General features: G+C 40.5%; 1 protein-coding gene across 1 annotated transcript in view; it reads left to right on the top strand.

Moving 5' to 3' along the window:
* Positions 1-12,177, top strand: part of MEAK7 (MTOR associated protein, eak-7 homolog) — a 133,559-nt gene extending 121,382 nt beyond the window's left edge. The window contains exon 8 of the mRNA XM_053700845.1: positions 8,203-12,177. Coding sequence (XP_053556820.1) covers positions 8,203-8,322 — 120 coding nt within the window. The 3' untranslated portion in view covers positions 8,323-12,177. The remainder of the gene's footprint in view (positions 1-8,202) is intronic.
* Positions 12,178-24,186: the final 12,009 nt, after the last annotated feature.

Genomic DNA, 24,186 nt, shown 5'->3' with positions numbered 1-24,186 from the left:
AAATATGTCATAACGACATTGAAACTTTATGGATGTGCTTGCTTTTTTATATGAATTAAAAGTTGTTTTTCACTAAAGACCAGTGAGTGTCTTCTTGAAAACAAGGAAACATACATGTGAAGTGCGCCCTGGCAGTTGTGGTAATGTAAGACTGTGCTTATCTCTTTTTGGAGGACATATATATACAAAACGGTATTGGCATACCTCCATTATCAAAAGCACAACATATTCTTTAAACTGCTGCAAAGAAATGCCTGCAAACAACTATTCTTTTTAAATAAAATTGGGATCTTAGTCACACAATATGGCCGTATTTTGCTTAGCCAGTCACCACTTAAAAGGTGTCCCAATATAGACTGGTCCTAACACTACAGTTCTTTTACCACGGAGGGCTGAATCATTCCTGCTTTAACTCCTGCTTTTTAGGTGTGCTAAAAAAACATATTGTATTTGTGTGTGTGTGTGTGTATATATATATATATATATATATATATATATATATATATATATATACACTGTGTATAATATATATATGTGTATATATATGTATTTGTGTGTGCAAGACACGTTTCTCCAACATAGGTGTGTCCGGTCCACGGCGTCATCCTTACTTGTGGGATATTCTCTTCCCCAACAGGAAATGGCAAAGAGCCCAGCAAAGCTGGTCACATGATCCCTCCTAGGCTCCGCCTACCCCAGTCATTCTCTTTGCCGTTGTACAGGCAACATCTCCACGGAGATGGCTTAGAGTTTTTTAGTGTTTAACTGTAGTTTTTATTATTCAATCAAGAGTTTGTTATTTTGAAATAGTGCTGGTATGTACTATTTACTCAGAAACAGAAAAGAGATGAAGATTTCTGTTTGTATGAGGAAAATGATTTTAGCAACCGTCACTAAAATCCATGGCTGTTCCACACAGGACTGTTGAGAGCAATTAACTTCAGTTGGGGGAACAGTGAGCAGTCTCTTGCTGCTTGAGGTATTACACATTCTAACAAGACGATGTAATGCTGGAAGCTGTCATTTTCCCTATGGGATCCGGTAAGCCATGTTTATTACGATCGTAAATAAGGGCTTCACAAGGGCTTATTAAGACTGTAGACTTTTTCTGGGCTAAATCGATTCATTATTAACACATATTTAGCCTTGAGGAATCATTTTATTTGGGTATTTTGATATAATAATATCGGCAGGCACTGTTTTAGACACCTTATTCTTTAGGGGCTTTCCCAAAGCATAGGCAGAGCCTCATTTTCGCGCCGGTGTTGCGCACTTGTTTTTGAGAGGCATGGCATGCAGTCGCATGTGAGAGGAGCTCTGATACTAGAAAAGACTTTCTGAAGGCGTCATTTGGTATCGTATTCCCCTTTGGGCTTGGTTGGGTCTCAGCAAAGCAGATACCAGGGACTGTAAAGGGGTTAAAGTTCAAAACGGCTCCGGTTCCGTTATTTTAAGGGTTAAAGCTTCCAAATTTGGTGTGCAATACTTTTAAGGCTTTAAGACACTGTGGTGAAAATTTGGTGAATTTTGAACAATTCCTTCATGTTTTTTCGCAATTGCAGTAATAAAGCGTGTTCAGTTTAAAATTTAAAGTGACAGTAACGGTTTTATTTTAAAACGTTTTTTGTACTTTGTTATCAAGTTTATGCCTGTTTAACATGTCTGAACTACCAGATAGACTGTGTTCTGAATGTGGGGAAGCCAGAATTCCTATTCATTTAAATAAATGTGATTTATGTGACAATGACAATGATGCCCAAGATGATTCCTCAAGTGAGGGGAGTAAGCATGGTACTGCATCATTCCCTCCTTCGTCTACACGAGTCTTGCCCACTCAGGAGGCCCCTAGTACATCTAGCGCGCCAATACTCCTTACTATGCAACAATTAACGGCTGTAATGGATAATTCTGTCAAAAACATTTTAGCCAAAATGAACACTTATCAGCGTAAGCGCGACTGCTCTGTTTTAGATACTGAAGAGCATGACGACGCTGATAATAATGTTTCTGAAGGGCCCCTAACCCAGTCTGATGGGGCCAGGGAGGTTTTGTCTGAGGGAGAAATTACTGATTCAGGGAACATTTCTCAACAAGCTGAACCTGATGTGATTACATTTAAATTTAAGTTGGAACATCTCCGCATTCTGCTTAAGGAGGTATTATCCACTCTGGATGATTGTGACAAGTTGGTCATCCCAGAGAAACTATGTAAAATGGACAAGTTCCTAGAGGTGCCGGGGCTCCCAGAAGCTTTTCCTATACCCAAGCGGGTGGCGGACATTGTTAATAAAGAATGGGAAAGGCCCGGTATTCCTTTCGTCCCTCCCCCCATATTTAAAAAATTGTTTCCTATGGTCGACCCCAGAAAGGACTTATGGCAGACAGTCCCCAAGGTCGAGGGAGCGGTTTCCACTTTAAACAAACGCACCACTATACCCATAGAGGATAGTTGTGCTTTCAAAGATCCTATGGATAAAAAATTAGAAGGTTTGCTTAAAAAGATGTTTGTTCAGCAGGGTTACCTTCTACAACCAATTTCATGCGTTGTCCCTGTCGCTACAGCCGCATGTTTCTGGTTCGATGAGCTGATAAAGGCGGTCGATAGTGATTCTCCTCCTTATGAGGAGATTATGGACAGAATCAATGCTCTCAAATTGGCTAATTCTTTTACCCTAGACGCCACTTTGCAATTGGCTAGGTTAGCGGCTAAGAATTCTGGGTTTGCTATTATGGCGCGCAGAGCGCTTTGGTTGAAATCTTGGTCGGCTGATGCGTCTTCCAAGAACAAGCTACTTAACATTCCTTTCAAGGGGAAAACGCTGTTTGGCCCTGACTTGAAAGAGATTATCTCTGATATCACTGGGGGTAAGGGCCACGCCCTTCCTCAGGATCGGCCTTTCAAGGCAAAAAATAAACCTAATTTTCGTCCCTTTCGTAGAAACGGACCAGCCCAAGGTGCTACGTCCTCTAAGCAAGAGGGTAATACTTCTCAAGCCAAGCCAGCTTGGAGACCAATGCAAGGCTGGAACAAGGGAAAGCAGGCCAAGAAACCTGCCACTGCTACCAAGACAGCATGAAATGTTGGCCCCCGATCCGGGACCGGATCTGGTGGGGGGCAGACTCTCTCTCTTCGCTCAGGCTTGGGCAAGAGATGTTCTGGATCCTTGGGCGCTAGAAATAGTCTCCCAAGGTTATCTTCTGGAATTCAAGGGGCTTCCCCCAAGGGGGAGGTTCCACAGGTCTCAGTTGTCTTCAGACCACATAAAAAGACAGGCATTCTTACATTGTGTAGAAGACCTGTTAAAAATGGGAGTGATTCATCCTGTTCCATTAAGAGAACAAGGGATGGGGTTCTACTCCAATCTGTTCATAGTTCCCAAAAAAGAGGGAACGTTCAGACCAATCTTAGATCTCAAGATTTTAAACAAGTTTCTCAAGGTTCCATCGTTCAAGATGGAAACCATTCGAACTATTCTTCCTTCCATCCAGGAAGGTCAATTCATGACCACGGTGGATTTAAAGGATGCGTATCTACATATTCCTATCCACAAGGAACATCATCGGTTCCTAAGGTTCGCATTCCTGGACAAGCATTACCAGTTTGTGGCGCTTCCTTTCGGATTAGCCACTGCTCCAAGGATTTTCACAAAGGTACTAGGGTCCCTTCTAGCTGTGCTAAGACCAAGGGGCATTGCTGTAGTACCTTACTTGGACGACATTCTGATTCAAGCGTCGTCCCTTCCTCAAGCAAAGGCTCACACGGACATAGTCCTGGCCTTTCTCAGATCTCACGGATGGAAAGTGAACGTGGAAAAGAGTTCTCTATCTCCGTCAACAAGGGTTCCCTTCTTGGGAACAATAATAGACTCCTTAGAAATGAGGATATTTCTGACAGAGGCCAGAAAAACAAAGCTTCTAGACTCTTGTCGGATACTTCATTCCGTTCCTCTTCCTTCCATAGCTCAGTGCATGGAAGTGATCGGGTTGATGGTAGCGGCAATGGACATAGTTCCTTTTGCGCGCATTCATCTAAGACCATTACAACTGTGCATGCTCAGTCAGTGGAATGGGGATTATACAGACTTGTCTCCGAAGATACAAGTAAATCAGAGGACCAGAGACTCACTCCGTTGGTGGCTGTCCCTGGACAACCTGTCACAAGGGATGACATTCCGCAGACCAGAGTGGGTCATTGTCACGACCGACGCCAGTCTGATGGGCTGGGGCGCGGTCTGGGGATCCCTGAAAGCTCAGGGTCTTTGGTCTCGGGAAGAATCTCTTCTACCGATAAATATTCTGGAACTGAGAGCGATATTCAATGCTCTCAAGGCTTGGCCTCAGCTAGCGAGGGCCAAGTTCATACGTTTTCAATCAGACAACATGACAACTGTTGCGTACATCAACCATCAGGGGGGAACAAGGAGTTCCCTAGCGATGGAAGAAGTGACCAAAATCATTCTATGGGCGGAGTCTCACTCCTGCCACCTGTCCGCTATCCACATCCCAGGAGTGGAAAATTGGGAAGCGGATTTTCTGAGTCGTCAGACATTGCATCCGGGGGAGTGGGAACTCCATCCGGAAATCTTTGCCCAAGTCACTCAGCTGTGGGGCATTCCAGACATGGATCTGATGGCCTCTCGTCAGAACTTCAAAGTTCCTTGCTACGGGTCCAGATCCAGGGATCCCAAGGCGGCTCTAGTGGATGCACTAGTAGCACCTTGGACCTTCAAACTAGCTTATGTGTTCCCGCCGTTTCCTCTCATCCCCAGGCTGGTAGCCAGGATCAATCAGGAGAGGGCGTCGGTGATCTTGATAGCTCCTGCGTGGCCACGCAGGACTTGGTATGCAGATCTGGTGAATATGTCATCGGCTCCAGCTTGGAAGCTACCTTTGAGACGAGACCTTCTTGTTCAGGGTCCGTTCGAACATCCGAACCTGGTTTCACTCCAGCTGACTGCTTGGAGATTGAACGCTTGATCTTATCGAAGCGAGGGTTCTCAGATTCTGTTATAGATACTCTTGTTCAGGCCAGAAAGCCTGTAACTAGAAAGATTTACCACAAAATTTGGAAAAAATATATCTGTTGGTGTGAATCTAAAGGATTCCCTTGGGACAAGGTTAAGATTCCTAAGATTCTATCCTTCCTTCAAGAAGGATTGGAAAAAGGATTATCTGCAAGTTCCCTGAAGGGACAGATTTCTGCCTTGTCTGTGTTACTTCACAAAAAGCTGGCAGCTGTGCCAGATGTTCAAGCCTTTGTTCAGGCTCTGGTTAGAATTAAGCCTGTTTACAAACCTTTGACTCCTCCTTGGAGTCTCAATTTAGTTCTTTCAGTTCTTCAGGGGGTTCCGTTTGAACCCTTACATTCCGTTGATATTAAGTTATTATCTTGGAAAGTTTTGTTTTTAGTTGCAATTTCTTCTGCTAGAAGAGTTTCAGAATTATCTGCTCTGCAGTGTTCTCCTCCTTATCTGGTGTTCCATGCAGATAAGGTGGTTTTACGTACTAAACCTGGGTTTCTTCCTAAAGTTGTTTCTAACAAAAACATTAACCAGGAGATTATCGTACCTTCTCTGTGTCCGAAACCAGTTTCAAAGAAGGAACGTTTGTTGCACAATTTGGATGTTGTTCGCGCTCTAAAATTCTATTTAGATGCTACAAAGGATTTTAGACAAACATCTTCCTTGTTTGTTGTTTATTCCGGTAAAAGGAGAGGTCAAAAAGCAACTTCTACCTCTCTCTCTTTTTGGATTAAAAGCATCATCAGATTGGCTTACGAGACTGCCGGACGGCAGCCTCCCGAAAGAATCACAGCTCATTCCACTAGGGCTGTGGCTTCCACATGGGCCTTCAAGAACGAGGCTTCTGTTGATCAGATATGTAGGGCAGCGACTTGGTCTTCACTGCACACTTTTACCAAATTTTACAAGTTTGATACTTTTGCTTCTTCTGAGGCTATTTTTGGGAGAAAGGTTTTGCAAACCGTGGTGCCTTCCATTTAGGTGACCTGATTTGCTCCCTCCCTTCATCCGTGTCCTAAAGCTTTGGTATTGGTTCCCACAAGTAAGGATGACGCCGTGGACCGGACACACCTATGTTGGAGAAAACAGAATTTATGTTTACCTGATAAATTACTTTCTCCAAGGGTGTGTCCGGCCCACGGCCCGCCCTGGTTTTTTTAATCAGGTCTGATAATTTATTTTCTTTAACTACAGTCACCACGGTACCATATGGTTTCTCCTATGCAAATATTCCTCCTTAACGTCGGTCGAATGACTGGGGTAGGCGGAGCCTAGGAGGGATCATGTGACCAGCTTTGCTGGGCTCTTTGCCATTTCCTGTTGGGGAAGAGAATATCCCACAAGTAAGGATGACGCCGTGGACCGGACACACCGTTGGAGAAAGTAATTTATCAGGTAAACATAAATTCTGTTTTTCATCGTCCTGCGCACATTATAAGTGATTGTACTGCGCATGTGCACATTTAGTGGCCGCAGCAATATCGAACAGGACAACTTCCTTGTCAGAATCTGCTACCTCTGAGTGCACATGCTGCTAATTATATAATCGCATTCCACACATCCCTTTTAACATGTGGAGTGCGATTACGTCATACAGAGCATGCACACTCATAGATAGCAGATTCTGAATAAGGAGCAAAATCTGATAGAACACCGGCCCTGCCTGGAAGGGACATGGCTGATGAACCAATTAGATACAGCATACACCAATATATTGTAAATTGAATGTGTTATCATTTCCACATCCTTCTTCTTTTATAAGGTTCCAGTTTTGCTGCACCATATTGCAAAAAATGTTAGCTATATCACCACCAAGTGGCACTATATTGTAAAAACACATCCTAAATATAATTTTGAAACTAATCTGTTTGCTCATTTTAAAAAACTGCTAGTTTTGGTTAGCATTGTTTCCACTAAAACAAAATTCTAATAATAAGGTAGCAACTGAGAATATATATCAAATTAGTTTGGTTATAGCCATATGTTTTTGAAGGAAAGAAACGTGTACATTGATTTGGTTAGGTATAACATTGCTGTAGAATTTGGTTAGGTATAACATTGCTGTAGAATTTGGTTAGGTATAACATTGCTGTAGAATTTGGTTAGGTATACCATTGCTGTAGAATTTGGTTAGGTATACCATTGCTGTAGAATTTGGTTAGGTATACCATTGCTGTAGAATTTGGTTAGGTATACCATTGCTGTAGAATTTGGTTAGGTATAACATTGCTGTAGAATTTGGTTAGGTATAACATTGCTGTAGAGTTTGGTTAGGTATACCATTGCTGTAGAGTTTGTTTAGGTATACCATTGCTGTAGAATTTGGTTAGGTATACCATTGCTGTAGAATTTGGTTAGGTATACCATTGCTGTAGAATTTGGTTAGGTATACCATTGCTGTAGAATTTGGTTAGGTATACCATTGCTGTAGAATTTGGTTAGGTATACCATTGCTGTAGAATTTGGTTAGGTATACCATTGCTGTAGAGTTTGGTTAGGTATACCATTGCTGTAGAGTTTGGTTAGGTATACCATTGCTGTAGAGTTTGGTTAGGTATACTATTGAAATGTAGAAGGGAATCCCAGAATATGGCTACCTTTTGGGTATAATTAGAATGGCATTTTATATCTCTACAGTCTTGCCAAGATGGAGAATGAGAAACACAAATCACCTCTGAAACCTCTATTTTCCATTTCTACTCTATCATTCCCATTATTTATTCCCAAACTTTATTGATGGAAGTTTTGGTGCAAAGGAACTACATAATTATTTCACAAAGGAACTACAGAATTATTTTACAAAATTACTTTATACAGATACCTGAAAAAGCTTTCCAGCAGAAATGCCAGATGGAAATATTGTAGTCTAACCTTTCCTGACAATTAGGGAAAAACATTATATGTAATTAGACCTCTTTGTACTTACCTGCAAATAAAATTTATGTTTCAATGTTTTGTTTAGTCATTAAATATTCCCCCCATAAGAGGCTTAATAGTAATTTCCATGTTCTATAAATCCAAGCTAACAGTTGCACAAAATATCCTTTTTATTGTTAATCCACATAATTATTCAGAGTTAGCTGCGATGAGTCAGTGTCTGCTCTATTCCTCTGTATTTTTTATTTGTTTGTCTCGGCTTCTACAGTCATAAATAGTCTAATTCTACTGTTTTATCTTTTAGGCTAAAAACAAAAAAAGCATTCTAGATGCTGACCCTGAAGCACGAGCGTTGCTTGACATGACCGGGAAAGGACGCCAGAGTGAGGGTCTAAGGGATAAAAGTGAAGATGATGATATGTAGCATTGATAAGTGACACATGGGGATTCTGCCAATTCTATCTGTTCAGCATTGCTGGCAAATCTTTCAGCCATTTTCTAGGTTTTGCTCTTATGGAAAATCAGTGCACTGCAGATTTTCTGCCTTTTTACGGCTCACTTTATTATGGGATTATAATTACACAAGTGAGTGAGTAATCAGGATGGTTTCATAAAAAGGCTGTGAAGTTCTCTCTGAAACCGTCGACAATGTACAGACGACTGTATATGGATGGTACTTTTTTGTACTCTACTTATTCAGCTTGCAAGCTATGGATTTTTTTTTAAATGAGTCTATGCTGCACTCCTACAATTGTATTATAAAAGTAAGAAATATTTTAAGTTTTCAAACTCTTCTCAGTTATTTACAAGGGCAGTTAGTCACATTTTGCATTTTATTTAGTTTTATATTTAAAAAGAAAGTGTGCTGTTCATGTCACTTCATTCATTATACTTGCTAATACTTCAGTGCTTCCACAAGGTGGCACTATCTTGCTGCCAACTGGTTTCTGTAGATTTATAAAAAAAAAAGAAAATCTCATTGCTATGACTTGTATATGTCTAAAATTTTAGAGGAAATTAACCACCACTTTATTTTATTTTGCAGTATTTATAAACATCTGAAAAATTAAAGGGATATTGTACTATAAAATTGTCACCCCTCAATGTGTTTCTAGTGTTTTGTTACACCAGCTGCAAAATGTTACATGTCTGGGAAATTGCTCCTTTTTTTTTTTCTACTTACAAAAACTGTTTTTGTTCATTGAAACTTAAAACCTACCATTCTCAAGAATATGTCCATTTAAATGGACTGAGCCTACAGGAAGAGCAGGTCTCATTCTCTCTCTCTCCTTCTCTATAAACAAAGGTTTGCTTATATTATCTCTTATTTATACACAAAGGTCAATGCTTAGGTATTGAAATTTTCAATTGCTATAATAAAACTAAAGATGCAATTTCCATTACATGTCAGTGGGAAACGTAGAGCTACAATGGGCAAGTAGCTCATTGTATTCCAAGCACTGAGAACAAACTCCTGCTGGGGTGATTTCTGTTTCTGCCTCTTCTATACATACATTTTCAATAGATGATACTGCAATATTACATTGCCTTTTAAAAGGCAAAAGCAGCTAGTTCAAATAAAATAATGGCAAATGAGCTATCTGAAAAAAAAATATTACACTTTAGCAGGTAAAATAAATCATTGGGAACAAGGGGAGATAAGTTTACAGTACAATGTCCCTTTGCGCCATGTGTATCTAGGTACTACATCACACAGTACTTTGCCCTGCGTGCTGTGTTAACTTAGTACCTACCTACAGAGGCACATGTGGCGCTTCCTGCGGTCATCTTAAATAGCAGGAGCCACAAACCAGGGGGCAGAAGGCATATGCCTTCATATGATATGGGAGCACTGATCGTGCTCCGGTACCATATGAAGCCAGATAGCTGATTGTTACAGAGAGTGAAACTGTCATTCTCTGTAAGCATCTGCTGTTGATGCAGAATGGGAGCAGTGGGACGTAAGGAGGGAGCTTGTATTTATCATGTATATGTGTTTATATTACTATTAATACATTTACAGTGTTTTACTACACCAGTAGCAGTATTATTTGTTCTTTCCATCAGCTGCAGACATTGACATACCATTGTACATGGCAGTGTGTGTACTGTGCTGTAAACTTGTCTTTCTAAGAATTACAAAGCCGTTTTTGTGTAAAAGAGATGGGACCTTCAGCAAGTACAAAACACGCATTAGGCCAAAATAATGGTTACAATTCCAGAGGTAAGGTACTGATGCTATAAAGTCCAAAGAAAAATATAGGCACTACTCGGAGTGAAATAATAGAAATACGTTATTCATACAAAAAAGATGAAAAAATCCACAGGATTGACAGAGGCTAACAGGTCGGACACGTTTCGCTCCCCCTAATGACGCTTACTCATATACTTAGCAACCATACAGATGATATCTTATTAATGTCATTTAACCCCTTGTGCATAATGCAAACAGATTAAAAGCAATACACAATTAAGAACAAAATGAATGTACAAAAGACATTAAATAAGGAACGGTATTAGTTGAAAAGCCAAATATGATATAAGGTTAAAGGGACATTAAACACTTTGGGCTGGTAATATAAAATGATAAATTGTATATATAAAACAACTCTGCAATATACTTTCATTATTTATTTTTTCCTATTTGCCTGTAATTCCATTCTGAAATTGTGAGCTTTTCAGTTCCTGTTAGAAATGGAAGTGCAGAACACTGTTTAATCCAGCACAACCATTGGCTGCACACTCTAATGACCTATGTATAACTGTCCCTAATTGGCCACAGCAGAGAAGGTAACACAAGTTACAACATGGCAGCTCCCAGTGTTTTATAGACACTAAAACTTTACACTTATTTTGTCACTTTTTAAACAACTATTGAAACTTTTAAAAATACATCTACATGTTAGTCATGGACTAATCTTTTCTTTGAATGCATCATTCTATCTAGGATGTATTTAGTGTTTAATGTCCCTTTAAAGCAAACATCCTCCCAGATAAGTTACCAAAGTATGTACTCATAGTTAGTATTCAAATCTAAATGGTTGTTAATAAATATGAATAATTAATAATAATATAATAATTTCATTTCACACAAACAAACACGTAAATTCACAAAGATAAAATAAAGCAATAGCCATATTCCATAATAATTCAATTGCATTTGCCTATAACACAATATTCATATGCGTGCATTACTTAATTCTAATATATTAGTTCATACATTATAGATAATGCATTAGTTATACAATTTTTTAATTTTTTTTATTGAGGTTGTGAGAAATGTAACATAAAAGATTTGTCTATAGACAATAATAACAGAAATAGGATATACATTGTCACGCAAATAAGCAGATATGTTACAGCTTTAGACATCGATTCTGTGCTCCTGTAGAACAGTATAAACAAGTAATTGTTATCAATATAATAAAAGGTAAGTTGCTAAAGAGATGCAGAAGCTATAACTATAAAGTATAGAGCTATGTCTTGTATTTTAATTGTCTGTGTGAAGAGAAAAGAATCTATAATATGAAATAAATAAATAGAAGTGAAATTTCAGAACATGCTTGACTAATGTCAGAAAAGAGTTCGGACAAGATATAATGGAACCTCAGTTTTATATTATAAAAAAAGGAAAATGTTCCCCACATTGCCATAATGAACACTCATGAATCTTTCTAGTCTAATAAAATTGGGGCAAGGGGATTTAGCTTTTTGTTTTGGTCACTCTTGGACCAAAGTATTTAGGGAAGGGGGAGGGTGAGTTCAGTGGGCAAGAGCAGCTCTGAGTGAAGAGAGGGAGGGGAGAAGGGGTGGAGCCTTCTAAGATGACAGAACAATGATGAAGGGAGTGAGTGAAGGTCATATATATATATATATATATATATATATATATATGGGTGGGTTCTAGGAGGGATGACTTTCTGTTTACATGACTGAAAAGGAAGGGACATAGGGCTAGATTTATCAAAGGCTAGGCAAACTCTGTTGTGCTTCACCTGTAACTGCGCCCCAGCTCGCCTCCGGAGAATTTATAGAAAAAATAGATGTAACTTTGCGCAGGCGAGCTGGGACGTAATGATGATAAATTTCGCCGGTTGAAAATGGCACTCCCTATTTATCACAGTACATACCTATAAATATTTACGCCGCCATGTTTTGATTATTAAAAAAGCGTTTTTTTAAGTTAATATTTAGCTTATAATTCTATAATGTTTCTGTGCTGTTTTTGACATATGTTGATCATTTAAGATCGCAAAAATAAATACATACCCTGGCAGAATTTATGATTTCTTGGCTATTTTTCAGAGAATATGAATGATAACACAAAAAAATTTCTTTCACTCGTGGTTAGGGTTTGGCTGAAGCCATTTATTATCAATCAACAGTGTTTAGGCTTTTTAAATCATAATGACAACAGATACTACCCAAATGACCCTGATCAAAAGTTTACATACCCTGGTGATTTTGGCTTGATAACATGCACATGTGTGTGTGTGTGTGTATAAAAGGTCAATTAGTTTCTGGACTCCTGACAGACCCTTGCACCTTTCATCCACTTCTTGATTAAAGTTTGAACACTGCTGATTTCCATTCTCAATTCCTTGGAAATATTTTTTTCTCTTGTAAGGTGTATCCAGACCACGGATTCATCCATTACTTGTGGGATATTCTCCTTCCCAACAGGAAGCTGCAAGAGGATCACCCACAGCAGAGCTGTCTATATAGCTCCTCCCCTAACTGCCACCCCCAGTCATTCTCTTGCAGCTCTCGACAAGGGAAGTAGCTAGAGAGATGTGGTGAATTATTGTAGTTTATCTTCAATCAAAAGTTTATTATTTTCAAATGGTAACGGAGTTGTACTATTTTGGCCTCAGGCAGAAAGTGTGAGGTTTTTGATGATCTTAGCGGTTTGTAACTAAGGTCCACTGCTGTTCTCACACATAACTGAAGAGATGGGTAACTTCAGCTGGGGGAATAGCGTGCAGGATTACCTGCTCTGAGGTATGTGCAGTTTAAATTTTTCTAGAGAGATAATAAGCTAGAAAATGCTGACAGTGCCTGATTTGTTTAAGGTAAGCCTGATTACAGTGATTTAATAACGACTGGTATCATGCTTGCTGTAAGGGGTAATTTTTTTGTTATTTACTCTCATTACTTAATAGATTTAACGTTTGCTTGATGTATATAAACTTTTTTTACTAATGGTGATAAAACTTTATTCTGGGGCCCAGTTTTTCCACATGGCTGACTAGATTTTGCCTAGGGATAGTTTTTTAAGGCCCTCTCACTGTGAGTACATGTTGGGAGGGGCCTATTTTCGCGCCCTAAGTGCGCAGTAGTTTTTGCAGCTTGAGACATCCAGCTTCCCTAAAGGAGTCCCCTGACATATAGGACCCCTCTAAAGGGTTTTTGTGCCTTCCAAAGTCGTTGTATGGGCAGGTAGGAGCCACAGTAGAGCTGTGGCAGTTGGTTGTGACTGTTTAAAAACGGTTATTGTTTTTTTTTATCCGGTTTTGAAACTAAGGTGTTAATCATCCATTTGCAAGTGGGTGCAATGCTATTTCAGTCTATTATACACACTGTAAAAATTTCGTAGAATTTACTGCTTTTTTTCAATGTGTTGCAGTTTATGTGATTGTTTTTTTCTCTTAAAGGCACAGTACCGTTTTTATTTTTTGCTTGTTCAGTTATTAAAGTGTTTTCCAAGCTTGCTGGTCTCATTACTAGTCTGTTTAAACATGTCTGACATAGAGGAAACTCATTGTTCATTATTTTTAGAAGCCATTGTGGAACCCCCTCTTAGAATGTGTACCAAATGCACAGATTTTACTATAGATTACAAAGACCATATTCTGGCTTTAAAAAATGTATCACCAGAAGAAATTGACAAGGAGGAAGTTATGCCGTCTAACTCTCCCCACGTGTCAGAACCTATAACTCCCGCTCAGGGGACGCCAAGTACATCTAGCGCGCCCATTGCATATACCTTACAAGACATGGCGGCAGTTATGAGTCATACCCTTACAGAGGTATTATCTAAACTGCCAGGATTACAAGGAAAGCGAGACAGCTCTGGGACTAGAATAAATACAGAGCTCTCTGATGCTCTAGTGGCTATGTCTGATACACCCTCACAATGTACTGAAGCCGAAGCAGGGGAGCTTCAATCTGTGGGTGATTTTTCTGATTCAGGGAAGATACTTCAACCTGATTCTGATATGTCTACATTTAAATTTAAGCTTGAACACCTCCGCATCTTGCTCAGGAAGGTCTTAGCAACTCTGGACGACTGTGACGCTATTATAGTCCCAGAGAAATTATGTACATTGGATAAATACTATGCAGTACCTACTTACACTGATGTTTTTCCAATCCTTAAGAGGTTTTCTGAAATTATTACTAAGGAATGGGGTAGACCAGGTGTACCGTTCTCTCCCCCTCCTGTTTTTAAAAAGATGTTTCCCATAGACGCCGCTACACGGACTTGTGGCAGATGGTCCCTAAGGTGGAGGGAGCAGTTTCTACTCTAGCTAAGCGTACCACTATCCCTGTCGAGGACAGTTGTGCTTTTCTAGATCCAATGGACAAAAAATTAGAGGGTTACCTTAAAAAATTTTTTATTCAACAAGGTTTTATTCTCCAGCCTCTTGCATGCATTGCCCCAGTCACTGCTGCTGCGGCTTTCTGGTTTGAGTCTCTAGAGGAGGCTCTACAGGTTGAAACCCCGTTGGAAGATATTATTGACAAGCTTAAGGCCCTTAAGCTAGCCAATTCATTTGTTTCTGACGCCGTTGTTTATTTAACCAAGCTAACGGCTAAAAATTTAGGTTTTGCTATTCAGGCGCGTAGGGCGCTATGGCTTAAATTCTGGTCAGCTGACGTGACTTCAAAGTCTAAACTTCTCAACATTCCCTTCAAAGGACAGACCCTATTCGGGCCTGGACTGAAGGAGATCATTTCTGACATCACTGGAGGAAAAGGTCACGCCCTTCCTCAAGACAGGTCCAACAAATTAAGGACCAAACAGTCTAGTTTTCGGCCCTTTCGAAACTTCAAGAGTGGCGCAGCTTCAACTTCCTCTAACATAAAACAAGAGGGAACTTTTGCCCAGTCTAAGCCGGTCTGGAGACCTACCCAGGCTTGGAACAAGGGGAAACAGGCCAAAAAGCCTGCTGCTGCCTCTAAGACAGCATGAAGGAGCAGCCCCCGATCCGGAAACGGATCTAGTAGGGGCAGACTCTCTCTCTTCGCCCAGGCTTGGGCAAGAGATGTCCAGGATCCATGGGCATTGGAAATTGTGTCCAAGGGTTATCTTCTGGAATTCAAAACCGCTCCCCCAAAAGGGAGATTTCATCTCTCACATTTATCTGTAAACCAGATAAAGAGAGAGGCATTCTTACATTGTGTTCAAGACCTACTAGTTAGTGATCCACCCAGTTCCGCAGGAGGAACAGGGGCAGGGCTTCTATTCAAATCTGTTTGTAGTTCCCAAGAAAGAGGGAACATTAAGACCAATCTTAGATCTCAAGATCTTAAACAAATTTCTCAAGAGTCCCATCCTTCAAGATGGAGACTATTCGAACCATCCTTCCTATGATCCAGGAGGGTCAATATATGACTACCATAGACTTAAAGGATGCTTATCTTCACATCCCGATACACAAAGATCATCGTTTTCTCAGGTTTGCCTTTCTAGACAGGCACTACCAGTTTGTGGCTCTTCCCTTCGGGTTGGCCACGGCACCAAGAATCTTTACAAAGGTTCTAGGGTCCCTCCTAGCGGTCCTAAGGCTGCGGGGTATAGCAGTAGCCCCTTACTTAGACGACATTCTGATACAGGCGTCGACTTTTCAAATCGCCATGTCCCATATGGACATTGTTCTGGCATTTCTGAGGTCCCATGGGTGGAAGGTGAACGAAGAAAAGAGTTCTCTATCACCTCTAACAAAAGTTTCATTTCTATTGACTCTAATAGATTCGGTAGAAATGAAGATTTACCTAACGAAGGCCAGATTGTCAAAACTTCTAGACTCTTGCAGTGTTCTTTATTCCACTTCTCGTCCTTCAGTGGCTCAGTGTATGGAAGTAATCGGTTTAATGGTAGCGGCCATGGACATAGTACCGTTTGCCCGCCTACATCTCAGACCGCTGCAACTTTGCATGTTCAGTCAGTGGAATGGGGATTACACAGATTTGTCCCTCTACTAAATCTGGATCAAGAAACCAGGGATTCTCTTCTCTGGTGGCTATGTCAGGTCCATCTGTCCAAGGGGATGAGCTTCCGCAAGCCAGATTGGACTATAGTAACGACAGATGCCAGCCTTCTGGGCTGGGGTGCAGTCTGGAACTCCCTGAAGGCTCAGGGCTCATGGACTCAGGAGGAGGCACTCCTTCCGATAAACATTCTGGAACTAAGAGCGATTTTTCAATGCTCTTCAGGCGTGGCCTCAGCTTGCTGGGGTCAGGTTCATCAGATTTCAGTCGGACAATATCACGACTGTAGCCTACATCAACCATCAGGTGGGAACAAGGAGTTCCCTAGCAATGTTGGAGGTTTCAAAGATAATTCTATAGGCAGAGGTCCAGGGACCCCGAGGCAACGCTGATAGATGCTCTAGCAGCGCCTTGGTCCTTCAACCTGGCTTATGTGTTTCCACCGTTTCCTCTGCTCCCTTGTCTGATCGCCAAGATCAGGCAGGAGAGAGCTTCAGTGATCTTGATAGCACCTGCGTGGCCACGCAGGACTTGGTATGCAGACCTGGTGGATATGTCATCCTGTCCACCATGGACTCTGCCGCTGAGGCAGGACCTTCTACTTCAGGGTCCTTTCAACCATCCAAACCTAATTTCTCTGCGTCTGACTGCTTGGAGATTGAACGCTTGATTTTATCAAAGCGTGGTTTCTCTGAATCAGTCATTGATACCTTAATTCAGGCTCGAAAGCCGATTACCAGGAAAATCTATCAAAAGATATGGTGTAAATATCTTGATTGGTGTGAATCCAAGGGTTACTCATGGAGTCAGGATTCCTAGAATATTATCTTTTCTCCAAGAAGGATTGGAGAAGGGATTGTCGGCTAGTTCCTTAAAGGGACAGATTTCTGCTCTGTCTATTCTTTTGCACAAGCGTCTGGCTAATTCTCCAGACGTTCAGGCGTTTTGTCAGGCTTTAGTTAGAATCAAGCCTGTGTTTAAACTTGTTGCTCCGCCATGGAGTCTAAATTTAGTTCTTAAAGTTCTTCAAGGGGTTCCATTTGAACCTTTGCATTCCATAGATATCAAGCTGTTGTCTTGGAAAGTTCTGTTTTTGGTAGCTATCTCCTCGGCTCGACAAGTTTCGGAGTTATCGGCTTTACAATGTGATTCTCCTTATCTCATTTTCCATGCTGATAAGGTAGTGTTGCGTACCAAACCTGGGTTTCTTCCTAAGGTGGTATCTAATAAGAATATCAATCGGGAGATTGTTGTTCCTTCACTATGTCCTAATCCTTCTTCAAAGAAGGAACGTCTATTACACAATCTTGATGTGGTCCGTGCTTTAAAATTCTATTTACAAGCAACTAAAGATTTTCATCAAACATCTGCTTTGTTTGTGGTTTACTCTGGAAAGAGGAGAAGCCAAAAGGCTTCGGCAACTTCTCTTTCCTTTTGGTTAAGAAGCATAATCCGTTTTGCTTACGAGACTGCTGGCCAGCAGCCTCCTGAGAGAATTACAGCTCATTCCACTAGAGCATTAGCTTCCACATGGGCTTTTAAAAATGAGGCTTCTGTTGAACAGATTTGTAAGGGGGCGACTTGTTCTTCGCTTCATACCTTTTCTAAATTCTACAAATTTGATACTTTTGCTTCTTCGGAGGCTGGTTTTGGGAGAAAGGTCTTACAGGCAGTGGTGCCCTCCGTTTAAGCACCTGCCTTGTCCCTCCCTTCATCCGTGTCCTATAGCTTTGGTATTGGTATCCCACAAGTAATGGATGAATCCGTGGACTGGATACACCTTACAAGAGAAAACAAAATGTATCCTTACCTGATAAATTTATTTATCTTGTGGTGTATCCAGTCCACGGCCTGCCCTGTCATTTTAAGGCAGGTGTTATTTATTTTTTAAACTACAGTCACCACTGCACCCTATAGTTTCTCCTTTCTCTTGCTTGTCTTCGGTCGAATGAATGGGGGTGGCAGTTAGGGGAGGAGCTATATAGACAGCTCTGCTGTGGGTGATCCTCTTGCAGCTTCCTGTTGGGAAGGAGAATATCCCACAAGTAATGGATGAATCTGTGGACTGGATGCACCACAAGAGAAATAAATTTATCAGGTAAGCATAATTTTTTTTTTTTGTAATATAGTTTTTTCTTTATTGAGGTCCAACAACATATAAATCATAAACAAGCTTACAGGACAGTTATGGATATAGGTATACATCTGCATAGTAATAACATTATCAAGTAGAGCCTGTTATTCACATCCATCATATAGAAGCAATAAACAATGTTAAAGATAAACATATGTGAATAATAACAAACAACCTGTATATTTGATTCCTGACCTCTTTTATATCTGACAAATTATGTCTCAGATTATTAAACAGTCACTTTGGTACCAAGAGTACTTGAAATATAAGCAGCTTGGGACTAGTACAAGCTTGATCATTTATGTCATAGGGGGTAATAAAGGGTGGGGATATCTAAGGCCGCTATCTTACATCAAATATATAATAAACAGTAGGGAGAATTTCTATGGAATCTACGTTCCTTTGCTTACTCAGTAAACAAAAATTGGGGGGAGGGCGGAGCCAAAACTCCAATAACCATGAACCTGCTAAGGCAGGAATATAAATCTTGGTGTTTATCTTTCTCATTATAAACTATAAAACATGAAAAGCATGGAAAACTCAAGGCCTATAGAGATAAATCTGATCATTCAGGGTAGGGGGCAGACAAGTCTCCATCTTACTGCTAAAATCTGGGCATTGTAAATTTGAAGAAGGAGCTGGGTGGCTATAGGACAGTTTGAAGGTACCACAAATAACTGAGAGCCTCAGTTTATGATGAATAAGTAGGAATTCGCCTACCAAATATATGTGCAAATACTTACATAACTCTGAGTAAATATAGCAATCCTCAATGAACTAGCTGGAGATTAACAGACTAGAATTTCGTCAATCTCCAAAGAGATATATGTATAATATATCTCTTTCATTTTACCTCCAGATATATATTAAGGGGAGACTGTTATGGAGGATGCGGTTCCATGACCCACTAAAAATCAAGTTTCACTACTGTACAAAAATGAAAAAGAGTAGGTTTGAAACCTGTGGGGTACCAAAATGTATGGAGTCTGTACCCTAGTGATATATATAAACCATACTTAACTGCCATAGCAGAACTAACAAAATGAAATCATGTATACACATAAGTAACAGTTGTCTCTGACCTGAAATTTCAACATAAATATAATATAATCTTGCATTTAAGTGTAAAACCAAAGATCCTATATATGTGTATGTAAGGCTTAAGTAGGTGTAGACCTAAGGTGTGGCCATAACATAACTAGAAAGGAGTTGGTTGTCTATGTCCCCATATCTTATAATATTTTAACCTCATCACCTGGGTACGGGCCCTATACCCAGGCAGCAGGTGAGTTAACTATAAGTACAGTAGTCAGAGTATGGGTTGGTAGTAGGTAGCCGAAACAATTTATCTTAAGACCTTACATAGTAACATTTGGTCATAATTCATCAGGCCAAATACAAAGATTAGAGGTATGCTCCCTTAGCACAACATTTTATCTAATCAATAACTCTATATTGGACACAGGTATCCCCTAAGGACTATGTAGTAACTAGAGTCCTTACATACAGTACTCGCTTCTGCCTAGTGGATTTAACTGAATTGTTCCAGCAGGGAAGTGCAACAATGGTTAATATCTGTAGAACTATATCTAATATAGGGGATGCGGTACACAGCCTGCTATATTCTAACAATAAAAGGTGGGATTTAAAGTAGGTCTCAAAATATTCACTATCCAGCCTTCATTTAACTATGCTATATATCATAATCTAAGCGCACAATCACACTGACACACATACATGCAAACATAACTTCTGTTAAGCGAGTAAGAAAAAGGGTAACAACAACAAACTCCACTACGGTAAAAGTCTATTTAGTAGAGATCAGTTCCTATAATACATAGCTGTAGGCCGCTCCTAGCAGGAACCTTAGCCAACTCCGACTGCTTGTACTGTCCAGACAGCAGTATAAGGACATTCTGGTCTGCATATGGGAGTATGAAGAGTTTGAGGCGGAACAAATAGAGGGATCCAGCAAAACTGCATCAGCCTCAGAGAGCACATCCAGCGCACCTCCCAGGGACAAGTTAGTCTCTTCAGTAAGATCGCTCTCCAGGTCCCCATCGTTTGTAGCTTCAGGAAGGAATATCTCCAGCCGCATGCTATCTCTTCCCCATTTCCAGACTGCTTTTGGCGTAATTAGATAGCCGGTAAGTACTGATCTGGCGGAAGACTGCAGGGTCATTATATCTCTTTGCGGGCGACGCTCCTCAACTTGTTTCACCCTCGGGGCTCCCTCTAATATCAGTAAGTCATGTGGTTCCCTCTGATTTCTCATCTCATATACTTCAGGGTCACTTGTACACTCTGTCTCCAAGCTCAGTCGTTTCACACTAGAGGAGTGTCGGGAGGAGGCACAACCCAATATTAAATGAAGGAGCTCTCTCTCTGCGTTCCTGAATGCCACATCTATTATGTTGCAAAGTTCCTCCATGATGTCGAGTATTGAGACCCTGGAGCACTATGCAGCAAGAGGTAGAAAAATGGGATAAGCTTTCAGCTCTTCTGGGTTATCACAGGAATCTGTAGGAGTAGTAAAGAGAGAAGCCTGAACTGTGTGGGCGATGATGTGCCACGAGGATGGTAAGATGGCCGCTTCTTGGTTATTTCTGTACCAGACGCCCTGCTAGCAAAGTATACCGCTCACGTCTCTTCTGGTCTCTGGCTGCACAACCAGTTAGATCTAGTCCCCCTTGTCTGCTGCCTCACTGTTTAGGGTATAATTCTTCCAGCCAAGTCTCCTTGGATATCTTTATATCCCTTTCCTGTTTTATACAGTTCAACTACCTTTTTCCCACTGATCCTTTGTCAATTCTTTTGCTTTCCCCATGACTCAGAATCCAGAAACGTTAGTGCAGCACTGGATGAAAGATGCAAGGGTCTGTCAGGAGTCCAGAGACTCATTGACCTTTTATACACACACACTAATTACAAGCAAACAGATCACAGGTGAGGATGGTTACCTTTAATAGCCATTCAAACCCCTTTGTGTCAACTCGTGTTTTGTGTTATCATTCATATTCTCTGAAAAATGGCTAAGAAATCATAAATTCTGCCAGGGTTTGTAAACTTATGAGCACAACTGTATATAAAACTGTTGGTACCCATATGCACCAGTGGAAGCACAAATTTCTGGCAATAACAGTCTCTTCTTGGCGCTGAGCCTTTGAAAAATTACTTAAAAGAAGAAAGTACTGCATCACAAAATGTAAAAGCATGTATTATAATGGTGTTCGCCTCAGTCTGAATGGCGAAATATACAACACGCAATTAAAGCCGAAATTGCAGTTCCCTATCGGCGCAAAGCAATGATAAATAAGAAACTGGGCATATTTGTAGGTCGGCTGTTAAAATATGCCTATTACTAATGTAAATTGTAGCACTTGGGAGCGCGCCTGTGCACCTAGGTGAATGCATGCTGAGTGCGAAGAAGTTTCTTTCAGATTTGCGCAATTATAGGCGCAGAGTGCTTTGATGAATATGACAATCAGTTCGTATGAGCTATTTTGGAGAATGGCTTTGATAAATTTAGCCCATAGTCTAATTAAAGTATTATGACTATTATAATAGGACTTATCCGTTATATGTAATGGACATAAAGGGCTTGAGATATAATAACAGCAATCTGATGCTAGTAAGATACTATGAGTAATGTTCTATATGATGTGTAGCAACTGAACCATTTCACTGTTAAAAACATCTAGTAGTAGATGATATAGGGTAGGTGATTATACTCTAAGGTCCCGACCGAAGACCCAGTATTATAACACTGTAAATGTTAAGTAACATAGACATAGTATACTATCTCTCGTCAAGTAATTGGCTACTACATTGAAAGATGTCTTGAGCATATATACTGTATGTACATATCACACTTTCCTTAGATTGTATACTGCTATAACGGCAGATTATACCTCTCTCTAACAAGGTAGTAGCATATACAGGGAGTGCAGAATTATTAGGCAAGTTGTATTTTTGAGGATTAATTTTATTATTGAACAACAACCATGTTCTCAATGAACCCAAAAAACTCATTAATATCAAAGCTGAATAGTTTTGGAAGTAGTTTTTAGTTTGTTTTTAGTTATAGCTATTTTAGGGGGATATCTGTGTGTGCAGGTGACTATTACTGTGCATAATTATTAGGCAACTTAACAAAAAACAAATATATACCCATTTCAATTATTTATTTTTACCAGTGAAACCAATATAACATCTCAACATTCACAAATATACATTTCTGACATTCAAAAACAAAACAAAAACAAATCAGTGACCAATATAGCCACCTTTCTTTGCAAGGACACTCAAAAGCCTGCCATCCATGGATTCTGTCAGTGTTTTGATCTGTTCACCATCAACATTGCGTGCAGCAGCAACCACAGCCTCCCAGACACTGTTCAGAGAGGTGTACTGTTTTCCCTCCTTGTAAATCTCACATTTGATGATGGACCACAGGTTCTCAATGGGGTTCAGATCAGATGAACAAGGAGGCCATGTCATTAGATTTTCTTCTTTTATACCCTTTCTTGCCAGCCACGCTGTGGAGTACTTGGACGCGTGTGATGGAGCATTGTCCTGCATGAAAATCATGTTTTTCTTGAAGGATGCAGACTTCTTCCTGTACCACTGCTTGAAGAAGGTGTCTTCCAGAAACTGGCAGTAGGACTGGGAGTTGAGCTTGACTCCATCCTCAACCCGAAAAGGCCCCACAAGCTCATCTTTGATGATACCAGCCCAAACCAGTACTCCACCTCCACCTTGCTGGCGTCTGAGTCGGACTGGAGCTCTCTGCCCTTTACCAATCCAGCCACGGGCCCATCAAGACTCACTCTCATTTCATCAGTCAAACCTTAGAAAAATCAGTCTTGAGATATTTCTTGGCGCAGTCTTGACGTTTCAGCTTGTGTGTCTTGTTCAGTGGTGGTCGTCTTTCAGCCTTTCTTACCTTGGCCATGTCTCTGAGTATTGCACACCTTGTGCTTTTGGGCACTCCAGTGATGTTGCAGCTCTGAAATATGGCCAAACTGGTGGCAAGTGGCATCTTGGCAGCTGCAAGCTTGACTTTTCTCAGTTCATGGGCAGTTATTTTGCGCCTTGGTTTTTCCACACGCTTCTTGCGACCCTGTTGACTATTTTGAATGAAACGCTTGATTGTTCGATGATCACGCTTCAGAAGCTTTGCAATTTTAAGAGTGCTGCATCCCTCTGCAAGATATCTCACTATTTTTGACTTTTCTGAGCCTGTCAAGTCCTTCTTTTGACCCATTTTGCCAAAGGAAAGGAAGTTGCCTAATAATTATGCACACCTGATATAGGGTGTTGATGTCATTAGACCACAGCCCTTCTCATTACAGAGATGCACATCACCTAATATGCTTAATTAGTAGTAGGCTTTCGAGCCTATACAGCTTGGAGTAAGACAACATGCATAAAGAGGATGATGTGGTCAAAATACTCATTTGCCTAATAATTCTGCACTTCCTGTAGAAATGATCCTATGCTTAGGCCTGTAGCAATAATGAGACTCAAAGTAGAGTATGGCTTGTGATAATGAAAGGGGAATATATCATATTAATACCATAAAAGAGTGAATATACCCCTAGACAGACCTGTAAACATGTTTCTTTCTTTCCTAAGATATGGTGAGTCCACGGAATAATCAATTACTAGTGGAAATATCACTCCTGGCCAGCAGGAGGAATCAAAGAGCCCTACAGCAAAGCTGCTATATATGTCACTTCCCTTACCCATAACCTCCAGTCATTCTCTTTTTGCCTGCGGTGCAAGGAGGAGGTGAAGTTTTGGTGTCTGATCTACAATCCAAGATTTTTTTATTTTTTTTAAAAGCAGAGTAGGTTTGCTCTGATCTTTCTAAAGGGTCTTGCCTTAGGCCGTGCCAGTCTCTTCAGTAGGGCAGTGGTGGCTTTTAAGCAATTGGGA

This window comes from Bombina bombina, chromosome 1 (assembly GCF_027579735.1).
Source record: "Bombina bombina isolate aBomBom1 chromosome 1, aBomBom1.pri, whole genome shotgun sequence".
NCBI lineage: Eukaryota > Metazoa > Chordata > Amphibia > Anura > Bombinatoridae > Bombina > Bombina bombina.
This window is presented reverse-complemented; position numbering and strand designations above follow the sequence as displayed.